The sequence below is a fragment of the Chinchilla lanigera genome, unplaced genomic scaffold, assembly GCF_000276665.1.
Source record: "Chinchilla lanigera isolate Chin_1 unplaced genomic scaffold, ChiLan1.0 scaffold00049, whole genome shotgun sequence".
Classification (NCBI taxonomy): domain Eukaryota; kingdom Metazoa; phylum Chordata; class Mammalia; order Rodentia; family Chinchillidae; genus Chinchilla; species Chinchilla lanigera.
Genome location: NW_004955450.1, coordinates 3459069 through 3473779, shown reverse-complemented (window position 1 = coordinate 3473779; position 14711 = coordinate 3459069). Strand labels below are relative to the sequence as shown.

The window sequence follows — 14711 nt, the reverse complement described above, 5'->3', positions numbered from 1 at the left end:
GGATTACAGGTGTGCACCACTATGATCTGCAATTTTTAAAATTACAGTCCTATTTTTTTCATTGTGGAATACTGAGGAAAAGGACAAACAAGAGAACTAAGATCTTCTGAGCTTTTAGTGTTGAGTGAAAGAAGTCAGACACAAAAGAACACATGCCACTCAATTCCACGTTGACTTCAATGATTGGCAAAATTAATGTATGGTGTTTGGAGTGGTTGTCTTACAGAGTAATGACTGAAAGAGGCACAAGAAAATTTCTGGAATTCTTTGAATGTTCTTTCTTCAGAGTATGTCACAACTCACAGAACTACGTATTTATGGTGTTTTCTTTTTTGTTACTCCATAAAAAGAAAAAAAATTGCATAGTTTCTGATTAGATTATTTTTTAGGAAAAACTATAGGCCTTTGCCAAGAGAACACTGACTCCGTAAGGAGGAGATTGACCCAAAATAAGCTTTGGTGCAGCCACGTCTCCTGGGTACTGTGGGAAGGAAGACGTCCCCAGCTCAAGCACATGGTGGCTACCACCCCAGGAACAGGGGGGTGATGCCCACCCCTGCATGGCACCGAAAATGCAGAGGTGGGTACTGGAAGCCAGAAGCCCTGGGAGGCACTGTGGGTCACTTCCAACTGGCAGGGAAGGGGCAGCAGTTCATTCAGTGGGGCCCAGCTGGGGTGAGGGCCCTGCTAGGCTAAACAGCCTCCAGCACATGATCTAGGTGACAGCTGTGTTGCTCTCTCAATGGATGGTGCCAATTAGTGTTGATCTGGCTTTTATCAAAACAGCTGAGCATCCTGAGCTGAACTGTCTAGACATAAATTCTCACCGATTTTATAGAAATTCTCCACCCACTGACTTCGCATCTCCTCTCAGAGCACAGCCAGAAACTGACTCTCCCAGCATCCTTTGCAACTGAGATACAGGCAGGCTTACATGAGCCCCCGTGAAACTTTGGTTGGGAGGATTTGACAAGCCAGGTACCCCATGGGACACGTTCTGACACAAACGGAGGTAGAGACCTCCTTCTGGTGGTAGAGACCTCCAGCCTGGGTCAGTGTGGGGCCTGAGCCCTGTGGGGATCATGGGTGGCCACCAGGGCAGGTCTGGGATATAATTCAAGTGATATTTGTGACACAGTGACATAGAAGCCTGATTACCTCCTCTCCTGTATATAACCTCCCTTGATAAACTCCTTTCCTGCCACATCTTAGCCACAGTGGTTTATGCTGCAACAACTAAGAATTCTGGACAATACAGTAGTAAACAACTTATATTGCTAAAATTTGGTCATCTGTTACATTTCAAACGTCCTGTTAGCACCTAAATTCAAAAGCTGAGCTGAATCACTTAAACCATCCTACCTTTTTTTTTTTTAACTATCCTATTTTTAATTTATGACCTATGACTTTTGACTCATTAAGGGGACCTTGTGGGAACCCAGGAGACAGTCCAGTGGCATCTTAGCACTGCAAGGGAGGAGGACACAAAGGTTATTTTGGAGACGGCTACCATAATACCTGTAGTTCTGTCACCCGGAGATAACTGTTAAGAACATTTTTCTGTACTTCTCCCATCCTTTTTCTAATTAATGCTTCTTCATTTTTTTTCCAGGTGATTGAACTTTTATTTAGCAAACTTCTATTTCAATGTGTAGTTTTATCAAAATAATCCACAGGTGGCTTAAAAATTCAAGTAGTGCCGGCCATGGTTATATTATATCTGTAACCCCACTTACTCAGGAGGCTGAGGCAGGAGCATCACAAGTTCCAAGCCAGCCTGGGTAATTTATCGAGGACCTATCTTAAAATTTAAAAAACAAATTAAGGCTGGGATGTAGCTCAGTGCAAGGTCCTGGGTTCAAGTCCAGTACAATGTAGAGGGCTTGCTTAGCATGTCAATGCCCACCACTGGAAAAAAAAAAATTCACGTAGCACTTGTATCAGTCTGGGTTCAACCAAAGAAGCAGAAGAGTAGAAAATATGTATTAAGAGATTGATTTCACATTTACTACCAGTTTCTCAGGAGACTGAGGCGAGAGGTTTAAAAGTCCAAGGTCAAGCTGGACAATTTAGCCAGACCATGCCTCAAGGCAAACAAAAAAGGCTGAGGATGCATCTCAGTGCAAGGTGCTGTGTTCAAGCTCAGTACAAGGAATGGCTTGCACAACAGTGGGATGATGAAGCAAGTTCCAGGGCAGCATCAGGAAATCACTTTGGAACTCACAGGGACAGCTGAGGCTTCCCTCCGTCATTCAGTCAGATGATTACAGATTTTAATCACATCTACCTAAGCCGAGCATGGTGCCACATGCTTGTGACCCCAGCACTTGGAATGCTGAGGCAGGAGGATCCCTACAAGTTCAAGGCCCAGCCTGAGTGACATAGCAAGACCCTGTCTCAAAAAAAAAAAAAAATCATATCTGCCTAGGTTAGGGCTTGGCTAAGTGGAGACCTAACCTAGCTGCATTGACACATAAGCCACCAGCAGTACTGTCGACTACATGAACCAGTAAATGAAACTGACCAGCCGCACTGCTAGACTTGGAAGATTGAGCAATTCCCTGCTGATGGGATGGGGAGAAGATGAGGCTCCAAAGGAGAGGGGAAGGAGCAACACGGGGAGCAGGCAGAAGAGAGCCAGGAGAGGGCTGGAAAGGGACCCAGTCCTGGGAAGAGGGGGGACACCTCACTCAGGGCATGAACAGCCCAAAGACCATGTGATCGTGTCCTTGTGCTCCTTGTGCTCCGTACACTGAGGAGATCTGAGCAAGGCTGGCTCAGGACAGGATGAGAGCTCAGATGGCTGACACAGCCTGCGGCTTCCTCCCACCAGTTTCCATGGGAAGGGGCTGGCAGCAGCTGCCAGGCAGGGCCCTGCATGGCTCAGAATTGAACCCACCATAGTCAGCCTCTTCCCGACAGATGGCCTGGAGCTACTGACTTCTCTGCAGGTGACAGGCACCTCTGTCAAACACCTACTTACTCAGCAGTGTTCCCGTGCATCACAAGGCACTGTCCTGGGGCCACACAAGCCTCGCACACCAGGAGTCCTTCGAGTTTGGCCACGGAGGGCAGGGACCCGGCTGGTACCGGCACCTGGATTGGGAAGACAACCTAAGTCAGGGTGGCTTTTATTTTCCTTTGGGGAGCGAAATAAGGAAAGCTATGCAGACAGAAAGCAGCAGACAGAAAGGGAAAGGGCAGAGAGGAGTCTGGGCAGGAGGGAGTGGGCGAGGCCGGCCTGGCACTGGGGAGGGGGGAGGCTGTGTGGACACAAGGCACTGGCTTCAGAGAGAGCTCTCTGGGTGACACACTGCCTGCCTCAGGATGAGGGAGAGGAGAGAGAAAGTGCACACGGGGCAGTTCCCTGGGGACAGCGTTTCCACCTGGAATCCTGTCCCGGCCTCAGTGAGCAAGGCTGGCTCAGGGCAGCACTGAAGGAGGGACAGGGGTCCAGTGAGCAGGACACAGCCTGTGTCCCCACTCATCCCCAGCTTCCTGCATTGCCATCCTACCTGGGCTTCCTCCAAATCTCCTCCAACACCGAGTCCCTGTGGAACAATGAGACCAGCACCCAGCAGAAGTAGAGAGGCCCGGATTTGGGAATGTGGCAAAGAACCTGTGTGGGGTCAGTCTTGATTGACAGCTTGATGGGACTAAGAGGTTCCTGGAGAGGCGGCTGGACTGTGAGAGAGTGCTGGCCTCAGTGGGTTAATGCATTGCTAGGTGAGGCCTCATAGCAGGAAGTGAAGGTGTAACCTTAGGGACTGTATCCTCCGTGTCTCGGATGCCATGAGATGAGCAGCTCTCCTCCACCACACCATGCCTGCCTCAGAGCCAGCTGACCATGGACGGAAACCCCTGAAGCCATAAGCCAGGTGATCTATTTTTACTGTACTAAGTTTTAAAAAATTTAAATAGTCTTTTTTTTTTTTTTTTGGTCTTTTGAGACAGGGTCTCGCTATGCAGTTCAGGCTGGCCTTGAACTCACTTTGTAGCCCAGGCCGGTCTCGAACTCCCAACAATCCTCCTGCCTCAGCCTCCCAGGAGCTGGGATTACAGGAGTATGCCACCACGCCCAGCCACAATAGTCATATTTTTTAATCACCCCTCCTATGTGGCTAAAGTCACCGTGCTAACTGGCAACAGAGCTGGGGTTTGAGCCGGAATGGTGCCTGGCTGCTGAGAAGGGGCCCCAGGGACACAGAGTGCGGACAATCCACAGCATCACTGGATAAACCGCAGCCCCAGATGGGACCTGCAGAGGTTCCTCACCCCCAGCACACAGGTGTCCACAGAACAGGCTCAAGGCAGATGGCCTTGGACAAGGCCAGAGGAGGAAGAAGGGGTGGCAAGAGGCACTCATCCCTGAGCCTCGGGAGGAATTAAAACATGGAAGGAATGTACCCTTGGAATCCGATTCCTCATCCTCCCTTGCCAGTGATCCTGACCTGAGCCATGATGCATCAAGGCTGCCTCAGAAGACAGCAGGGTCCACAGGGCTGAGGTTAGGATGTGGCTGGCTCCCTGCAACATCTCAGCAGATCAGGCCACCACCAAAACCTTGGTGTCACCTCCTCCCTGACCTCGACCCCTCCCGGCAGGCCAGATCTCCAAATCCGTCCTCCTAGCCCAGGCAGCCCTTCACACTCCCCACCTACCGCCTTCCCAGATAGCCCTGGCCAGAGAGTTGTGCAATCATCTCACAACGCAAAAGCCCAGTGAGGAGAGTGTGTGCAACAGTAAACACACACGTTCCATGCAGAACGTTGCCTGGCAGCTGTCTGCACAATGCCTAAGATTTTTAGACTAGGTAATATGACTGCAACCCTTATCTACTTGTGAATAAAGATACATTTAAAGTACCTGTAAGAGCCAATAAATCTAGGCGTGGTCATTCACACCTGTAATCTGAATACCTGGGATGTGAAAGACCACCTGGGTGACTCTCTTGAAAGAGGAGCAATTGCCTCCCTTTTGGCTGAGCATGACCTTATCTCGATGCGTTGATATGTACAGAGCTGGCTAGGACCTTTTCCTTATCCCTTCAGTTGGCTTTAAGCAATGCATATCGGTCCAGCCGAGGTGCTGATGGTAGTCTTTGAAGACAGCAAATGTGTTTTCCCAGACCTCTGTTGTTCCCATGTGGGAGCCATGTGGGAGCCCCATTGTTCCCATGTGTGAGGCAGGACGTAGAGCCAGTGCTCCATGCTTGGGATCAAGCCTAGCTATGACTTCCTGGGGCTTGAAAGATTACACATCAGAACTGAAGCACCGACCCCAAAACATTATCTCATTTGTGTTATGCAGATTACTCTTTCAGTGTATCCTTCTTTCTGCATGTTGCAGAGGTGGTTTCAGGCCTCCTACCTAGCCCAGCTCACAGCACTGACCTACCTGCCACCGTTCGGACAGACACTCATCCTCAAGCAACTCATTTCTTCATGAATGAATAAAACCCAGGTTCAGCCTTGGGTAGAGGCCTTTGTTCCAGATGGCCATCATCATAGCTGCACTTAGGACCCCATGGCTCCCCATAATTACAAATACGCCTTAGTAGCGTTATTCTCACCATGGGTTGCCCTGGAAGTGGTAGATTGGAATTAACTCACTAGAATTCCAATAACTTCTCCACAGGATTACAAATATAACTTCTTGGGCCATGATGAGGACTGAGATGGGCTCTCTATACGGGGAGGCTGAGGCAGGAGGGTCACAAGTTTGAGCCCAGCCTGAGCAACTCAGCAAGACCCTGTCTCAAGATTGAAAGAAAAAAAATCTAAATAGGCTGGGGATGTAGCTTAGTGCAAAGGCCTTGGGTTCAATCCCCAGGACCGCAGAGAGAGAGAATAAATTTGTTGTTGCTTAAGGTGTTGGGAAAATATATAAATAGAACAGGGGCTCAGGGCTGGAGATGAAAATGTTCTAAAGTTGATGGTGGTAATGACTGTGAATATATGGAAACTATTGAACTATAAACTTTAGATGTGTGAGTTGTATGATCTGCAAATTCTCTCTCAACGGGTCTGTATATACACACACAGGGCCATGTCCTCCTGACCCCTCTCTTGTGTTTATGACTTACGGATCCCAGATAACAGCAGACACTGACCTCACGCAGTCACTTGACCCAAGATTCCAAAAGCATCAAGTTACTTTCAGCAAATCCAGCGTATGACATTTTCACAGAAAAATAATGATCACTTCTCAAGAGTGGCTGTCATTGTCCCAAAGGGGGTGGCCTTGTCTCCCTTGGCACAAGCTTTCTGACAAAGGCAGTCTGCAGAGAACCTGCTCTGTGTCACCAACGGCCTCCAGCCGCAGTGACGTCAGCCAGGGACAGTGGCAGCTCACCAGCAGCACCAAGGTGACAACTTCCACAAAGAAAGTAGCTTTGTTTTCCTCAGAGGATCTCAGCACAGTCCTGTGCTGCGTTAGCTGACGTCTTTGCTTCCTCTGTCCCTGCCTGGAAGGGAGCCGGGAATGACCACAGATGTGACACAGATTCTATGGTCCCCTGCCTGGCTGTTGCCACAACTTCAGTCCAAGCCTCCCTACCTTCCCCTTCCCATGTGCTGTGGGACACTGGCCCAGGCAGGGCCCAGGCCAGAGGCTGTCTCCTTATCTTGTCCACCGGTCACAGTCACATGAGGGAGGGTACATGCCAGGGGTCTTCTGCAACCCTTGATGACCCCAGCCTTAATTACCATGTCATTGACTATGCAGATTTGACCCCCCTGTGGGCTTTGGTCCATGCTGTTTCCCACAGTGCTCAACAAGTACCAGGTTTCTTTTTTTTTTTTTTTTTTGGTACTGGGAATCCAGCTCAGGTCCTTGCACTTGCCAGGCAGGCATTGTGCCACTGAGTTATAACCCCAGCCCAGAACCAGGTTTCTAAGATCAAAACCAACCCCAGCCAAGACCCATCACCAGGGCGAGGCCCAGGCCTCAAGGCCAGAGTAACATGCTGAGGCCTCAATGAGATGCCAGCAGGTCTTTCCCCTCCTGCCTTCTGTATCACCACCTCCAGCTCAGACAGTAACGCTGTGCTAACAGCATTACTGTCTCGGCTGGAGGCCAGCCTGGTACTTACTGTGAGTTCAAGTTCAAGCTGAACTTCATAGCGAGACCCTGTTTAGAAGTAGAAGTAGAAGAAACAGGAGGAGGAGGAGGGAGGAGGGAAGAAGGAGGAAGGTGGGAAAGAGGGGAGGGGGAGGGGAAGGGGAGGGGCTAGAAGTGTGTTCTCCCCAACACTGGGCAGTGTAGGGCTGGTGTGCTGGTCCCAGAAATCCCTAGGCTCTACTTCCCTGCTTCCCCACTTTATGGTTCAAGATGCTGCTGCTGAGCCCTACATGTCACTGACCAGGAGGAGGAGGAGGAAGAGGTGCAGCTGGCAAAGAGCCCCTCGCTGTACAGCTGCTCTATTTAATCAGCCCCTCTCCAAGGCCCACACACACACCCAACCACATCACCTTGGCCAGAACTTAACTGCATGAAGGCCCCTAGCTGCAGGGGTCATTTGGGGTTTGGTGGCAATGTTGCCACGCAGCCGCCTGGGCCACAGTGAGTGAGAGCAAGGCAGGAGAGAACAGGAGGGAAGCCTGGTTGAGAAAGTGGCTCCAAGCCCCGTTCTTCATTCCTCTTCCCTGGGAAGGGAGCTGGTGACCTGCCCTACCACGTGTCTGCTCTGTTGCTCAGTCACTCCAGGACTGTCAGGGACAGAAATGTGCCTGGAACTCAGAGACCTGCAGTCTCAGGCTGGCAGCTGGCACAGAAGAGATGATCAGTGCTTTGGTTCCTTTTTATTTTTATTTTTTGAGTATTCCCCCTCCCTCCTTCTGATAACTAAATATGGGCCAGCCAGAGAAGGTCTTGGTCTTAGCCCTGAGAGAATCTCAAATTCTATGAGAGGGTTTTGATCCTCCTGGAGCCCTGAAATCATTTCATTTGCCTCTTTTATTTAGCCTTCACCATACACTCATTTGGGAGATTGTGGACCTGATAAGTCCACAATAACTAAGGGATGTTATTAACCCAATACTTGAGGATTAATGGAACAGATTAGAAGATGCAGAAACAACTCTAGACATACCCAGCCACCTTATCTTTTTTTTTTTTTTAAATTATGGACCAGATTTTCTTTTTGTTTTTTTTTTTTTAATTTTAAAGAAAATAGTACAAAAAAAGAACAATAGCAAAACCTTATCTTTGACAAAGATGCCAAACACATTCACTAGAAGAAAGATAGCCTCTCTAATAAAAGGTGCTGGAAAAACTGGCTCTGCACATGCCAAAGATTAAAATTGGACAAATTTTTTTCACCATGCACTAAAGTTGAAATGGATCAATGATCTAAACATTAAAACAGAAACTAAATCTGCTGGAAGATAGAATAGGTAAAACTCTTGAAGACATTGGTGTAGGCAAAGACTTTATGAATAAAACCCCAATCACACAGGAACTATCACAAAGAATCAACAACTGGAATCTCTTCTTATTAAAAAGCTTTTGCACAGCAAAAGGAATCACCAACAGAGGCAATAGACAACCCACAGTGTGGGAGAAAAATGTTTGCTAGCTGTTCCTCAAAGGATTACTATTAAGAACATATAAAGAATTTTTTTAAAAAATCAACCCCCCCCAAATTTAAAGACCCAGTCCAAAAATGGGCATCTGAGATGAACACACACTTCTCAGATAAAGAAATACAAACAGCGAATAAATACATGAAAAAAAATGTCATTCAAGAGATGCACATTAAAACAACACTGGGATTTCATCTCATCTGGAAAGAATGGCTATTATCAAGAAATCAACCGATAACAAATGCTGGCAGGGCTGTGGGGAAAAAGGAACCCTTCTCCACTATGTGTGGGAGTGTAGACTAGTGCAACCACTGTGGAAATCAGTGTGGAAATTCCTCAGAAAACTAGGACTAGGGGTTCCATTTGACCCAGCTATTCCCCTCTTGGGTATCTTCCCAAAAGAACTGAAAGCATCAGTGATATAAAACATTACACCACAGTGATATATAGCACAGTTTGTAATAGCCAAATCTTGGAAAAAACCGAAGTGTTCCATTCCATTCCATTCCATTTCATTGCATTCTATTCCATTCCATTCCATTCCGTTGCATTCCATTCCATTCCATTCCATTCCACTGGTGAATGGATAAAGGGGATTTTTATACCACGGAGTACTACTCTGCCATAAAGAAGGATACTCTCAAGACATTTCTAGGACGATGGACACACACTGAGTCCATACTCTTAAGTGAAATAAATTGGACACCAGTGTAAACACTGCATGTCTCTCTAATGTGAGAACCCAAAAATAAGTGTAAATGAGGACCAAAATGTACAATAGGTATTGTGAAATAGAAAGAAAATGTTCAAAGGGGAATGAGAGAGAAGGGAGGGAAAAAGAAAGAAGGGAAAAGGGCTGGGGATTTAGCTCAGTGGCACACAGCCTGCCTGGCAAGTGCAAGGTCATGAGTTCAATTTCCAGTACTGGAAAAAAAAAAAGAAAGAAAGAAAGAAAGATGGGAAAAGTTTAAAAAATGAGAAAAGAAGGAAAACATGGAAACAAAGCTTTTGTAAATGGGGAGGGGAAGAGGGGTTGAAGGGAGGGTAGGGGAATGAGGGGGAAAAATAAGTTATATTATCATGTACAAGTACAAATTCTCTATGATGAATGTGATCATCATGTATATCTAAAATGTACCAATAAAATCTGATTAAAAAATAAAATAAAAAGAGTTGTTCAGGATGATGGACTTTTTCAGTTGTTCAGGTTTATGTTAAGTGATTGTTATATAATGGTGTTATGATAGTTCATTGTGCCTAAATGATATACAGTCCACACACTGTCACCCTAATGATTAAAAACTGGACATTATTGGTAAACTATCAAATACATCCATAAACAAGTACATTCTATTTAAATGGCATTTTATTAAAAGGTAACAAATTTGGGTAAAACCTTCTTTATGTCATTTAGTATTTTAAAGATAATCAAATGAAAAGATATTTTATACTAAAATGGAAATTTAAATGTATTTCAAAAATAATAAAGTCCCTGGGTGTGGTGGTGCATGCCTATAATCCCAGCACTCGGGAGGCTGAGGCAGGAGGGTCATTGCAAGTTTGAGACCAGCCTGGGCTACCAAGTGAGCTCAAGGTCAGCTTGAACTGCGTAGCAAGACCTATCTCAAAAAGACAAGCAATAATAATAATAAATAATGTCATCATAATTGTTGAGCTAAGATACTAAGTTTGTCCTTGATTTTAAACTTTCTTAGTAAAATTTTGTAATTATTATGTTAATATTCTACAGGAATTTGACTTCTAAGAAAATCATGATAATGATTGATTAAAAAAATAGCAGTTCTCTGGCCATACTTTATATTTCAAGATGCTCAATATTCAAATGAGATTGTTAAACCTATGGCTCCCACTTTAACACCGGTGTAACTGACCTCCTGAATGTTCAACAACTAAGGGTTAGAGACCAGAGCTAAAAAGGTAACTGGGCTAAGAAAACAGCCAGGATTTTGGTCCTAGTACTCCAAGGTCAACAAGAACCCAAGACCCAAGAGGACAGAGTCTCTAAAGGATCCTACAATTCCAGTGTCACCCAGCTTCCTGAGCAGGGACACTGTAGGACCCCAGAGGACAGGAGTCAACCAGTGTACATTGTGTTCAGAGGAAGGTCACTAAAGAGAGGACTGTCCCCATGCTTCCAAGAGAAGCTGTGTGATCAAGCAGACTGTGACCCATTCCAGCAGATGACACAACTGGTTAAAAAAAAGCTAGAGAATGTAAGATGCTCTGCCCATGGCCCCAAAAATAATGCCTGAGGAGGAGACTAATCTGACCTTGACATACATAGAGAGATAGATAGAGACAGAGAAAAAGATAGAGAGATAGAGATAGAGGAGGGTAGGATGGAGGTAGAGGCAAACAGAGACAGAGAAAAGAGATAGAAAGAGAGAGAGAGGGAGGGAGAGAAATTAATTTTGATTAAGATGGGTTTCACTTGGACTTAGTCTTAAACATCCAACAGGACAGTATAACCAAAATTACAGAGAGAAGAAGAATATTAAATGAAAAGCTAGGCTAAATATAAAAAGGGGGCTCCAAATATAGTACTGCCCCAGCCCCTGCTGGCAGACTCTGCTATACCTATAATCTATAGTCATAAAAGGTTTTGATTACTTGTCTAAAATCAAAGTCAGACCCTGCATTTTTTTTCTTAACTTTTATCTCATTCTCCAGTGGGGGAATTCATGTTTTCCTTGATGGGGCCCAGCACTATTCCAAAACATGAACAAAGATATATGCTGGGTTTGTGACAATTACCCACTTCTAATACAGCCGGACTACCATGGCAGGTGTCTCCTCTACAGGGAGGTGATTAAATAAATCTTCAAAATTTTACAAAGTACAGCAACAATTCTAAAGCTTGCTACCAGGTCTAATGTCCCTCACTGACCAATAAATGAGACTCCTTATCAGAAGGACCATAGGAATAATTTTTCTCTAGCCAAAATTAATACTCAGATGTGGAAATATGCAGATCCTGATCTACCCCACACTGTTAAAACTCCCATGATGAAAGAAAACCATTTATAGATAAACATTTTCAGGTCTGGGATGAACACAGCTGGCTGACCTCTGCTATGGGGTAACTCAACCACCTCATATCGCTTTGCTGGGAACAAAAAGCCATATGTACCAAAAATGGAACAATGCCCCTGGAAACCTGGGATGGATTCCTACCCAGGGCTGTAATCACACTATTGTGTTAAGAGATACTGACCTGCCCACTACTGACTGCAGAGCAGCACAAGTTGACACCTGTGCCATTATCAACACAGAATTTTTTTATTTTAAAGAGAATAATAAAAAGAACAATAGCAAAATACCAACAACTTAGACAAAAACTAAACAAAGCAAAAACAATAAAAATGATACAGGGTTTCAGAACAAAATGATAGGAATTAATAGTAGTTGTTATATTACATATTGTTATCTTCAACAAAGTTGCTCAGATTACCAGAGGTAAGAATGTAAGACTGATTAAACCATTGAGAGAATTTTAAAAAACATTAGAAACAATACAGAGTTTCACTAGACAAGATGGTAGGAATTCACCAATGGTTGTTATATTGCATATTGCTGTCTTCAAATTAGTTGTTCAGATTACTAGATATAAGCATACGAAATTGGTCAAAAAGAAAAAAAATTAGGCATTAACTGTTCCTTTCAATAAACCATTAGACATCAGCAGTACAGTTATCCCAGCTGTCCTTCTATATATATATATATATCTTTCCCTTCCTTCTTTCTTTCTTTTTCTCCTTTCCCTCATCCCACTTGTTCCTGACTTTGAACAATTTCTTTCCCTTTCACAATATCTATTGTACATTTTGGGTTGTATTCACTCTTTCAGGTACTTACCCTAGGGAGACAATATGATGTTTACACATGTGGGTCTGATTTATTTCACTTGTGAGTATGGTCTCTATTGCATCCATTTACCTATAAAAGCCTCTAGTTTATCTTTTTTATAGCTTAGTAATACTCCATTGTATACAAATACCACACCTTTTTTATCCATTCCTCAGTTGATGGGTATTTGAGTTGTTTCCAAGATTTAGCTATGACAAATTGTGCTGCGATAAACATGGGTGCACATATATCGCTGTGGTATGATGTTTTTAATTCTTCTGGGAAAATACCCAGAAGGGGAATAGCTGGGTTAAGTGGGACTTCTAGTTTTGTGAGGAATCTCTAAACTGATTTCCACAGTGGTTTCACCAGTCTACACTCCCACTAACAGTGGAGAAGTGTTACTTTTTCCCCACAGCCTCTCCAGCATTTGTTATTGGTTGATTTCTTAATGATAGCCATTCTTCCTGGGGTGAGATGGGATCTCAGTGTTGTTTTAATTTGCATTTCTTGAATGACCAATGATGTTGAACATTTTTTCATAGTTTTATTCACCATTAGTATTTCTTCATCTGAGAAGTGTGTATGCATCTCAGATGCCCATTTTGGGGTTGGTTTTTTGAATTTTGTGGGCCTGGTTTTTGTTGGGTTTTTTTGGTTTTTTTTTTTTGTTTTGATTTTTGTTTTTCTGGTACCAGGAATCGAACTCATGACCTCACACTTGCCAGGCAGGCACTGTGCCGCTGAGCTAAATCCCCAGCCCCTAGGCCTGGTTTTTAAAAAATTCTTTATAGGTTCTAGATAGAAGTCCTTTGTCTGAGGGGCAGTTGGCTAAATTTTTTTTCCCAATTCATGAGTTTTCTTTATACTCTGTTGGTGATTTCTCTTGATGTGCAAAAAAACTTTTCAATAAGATGAGATCCTAGTTGTTGATTCTTTGAAGTATTTCTCATGCAGTTTGGTTTTAGTTCATGAACTCTCTGCCTACCCCTATGTCTTCAAGATTTCTACCTATGTTCTCTTCCAGTAGATTCATTGTTTCTGTTTTAAAATTTAGATCTTTGATCCATTTTTACTTTAGTTTAGTGCATGGTGATAGGTATGGGTCTAGTTTTAGTCTTCAACATGTGGAAAGCCAGTCTTTCCAGCACCACTTATTAAAGAGGCTATCTATCTTTCTTCCAGTGAACATGTTTGGCCCCTTTGTTAAAGATAAGGTGGCTGAGTGTGTTTGTAATTGTGTCTGCATCTTCTAATCTGTTCCATTGATCTTCAGGTTGGTTGGTTTTTGTTTTTGTTTTTTGCCAGTACCATCTGATTTTATCACAGTAGCTTTGTAATATAATTTTAAGTCAGGAGTTGTGATGTCTCCTGCCTTTCCTTTATTGCTCAGGATTGCTTTGCTATTCTAGGCCTCTTATGGTTCCAGATGAATTTTAGAAATGTTTTCTCTAGATCTGTGAGGTATACTAATGGTATTTTAATTGGGATTGCACTGAATCTGTACAATTTTGGGAGTATGGCCATTTTTACAATGTTCATTCTTCCTATCCATGAGCAAGAAATACCTTTCTATTTTCTGAAATCCTCTTCTTCTTTTTTCAGAGTACTGTAATTTTCTCTGTGTAGATCTTTTACTTTCTTTGTTAGATTGATTCCTAAGTATTTCATTTTTTTAGATGCTATTGTGAAAGGTGTGGTTTCCCTAATTTCTCTCAGTCTGTTTGTTACTTGTGTACAGGAAAGCTATTGATTTTTGAATGTTGACTTTGTATCCAGCTATGCTACTGAATTTGGTTATTATATGTATAAGCCTTTTGGTGGAGTTTCCAGGGTCTTCCACGTAGAGTATCATGTCATCTGCAAATAATGATAATTTCACTTCTTTTCCTGTCCTTATTTCTTTTATTTCTCTCTCTTGTCTAATTGCTCTGGCTAATGTTTCCAGAACTATATTGAATAGGAGTGGTGACAGTGGACATCCTTGTCTTGTTCCTGATTTTAAAGTGAAAGCTTTCAATTTTTGTCCATGTAGTATGATATTGGCCATTGGTTTATCATAGATGGCTTTGATCAGCTGGAGGTAAAAACCGTCTATTCCTATTTCCTGTAGGGTTTTTGTCATGAGTGAATGTTGGACTTTATTAAAAGCTTTTTCTGCATCTATTGAGATGATCATGTGATTTTTGTCTTTGGCTCTATTGATATGGTCTATTACAGTTTTTTTTTTTTTTTTTTTTGGTTTTTCTCCGGTACCGG

The 14711-nt window shown here is 43.7% G+C and overlaps 1 protein-coding gene across 2 annotated transcripts in view; it reads right to left on the bottom strand.

Annotated features, from left to right (window-relative positions):
- LOC102014960 (cholesterol side-chain cleavage enzyme, mitochondrial) overlaps window positions 1–14711 on the bottom strand; it is a 51153-nt gene that overhangs the window by 10683 nt on the left and 25759 nt on the right. For both annotated transcript variants that reach the window (XM_013519018.1, XM_013519017.1), the window contains exon 2: window positions 2984–3096. Coding sequence is in view for 1 of the 2 variants with exons in the window: in XM_013519017.1 (XP_013374471.1) it covers window positions 2984–3003 (20 nt within the window). In the remaining variant the exon portion in view is untranslated. The remainder of the gene's footprint in view (window positions 1–2983; window positions 3097–14711) is intronic.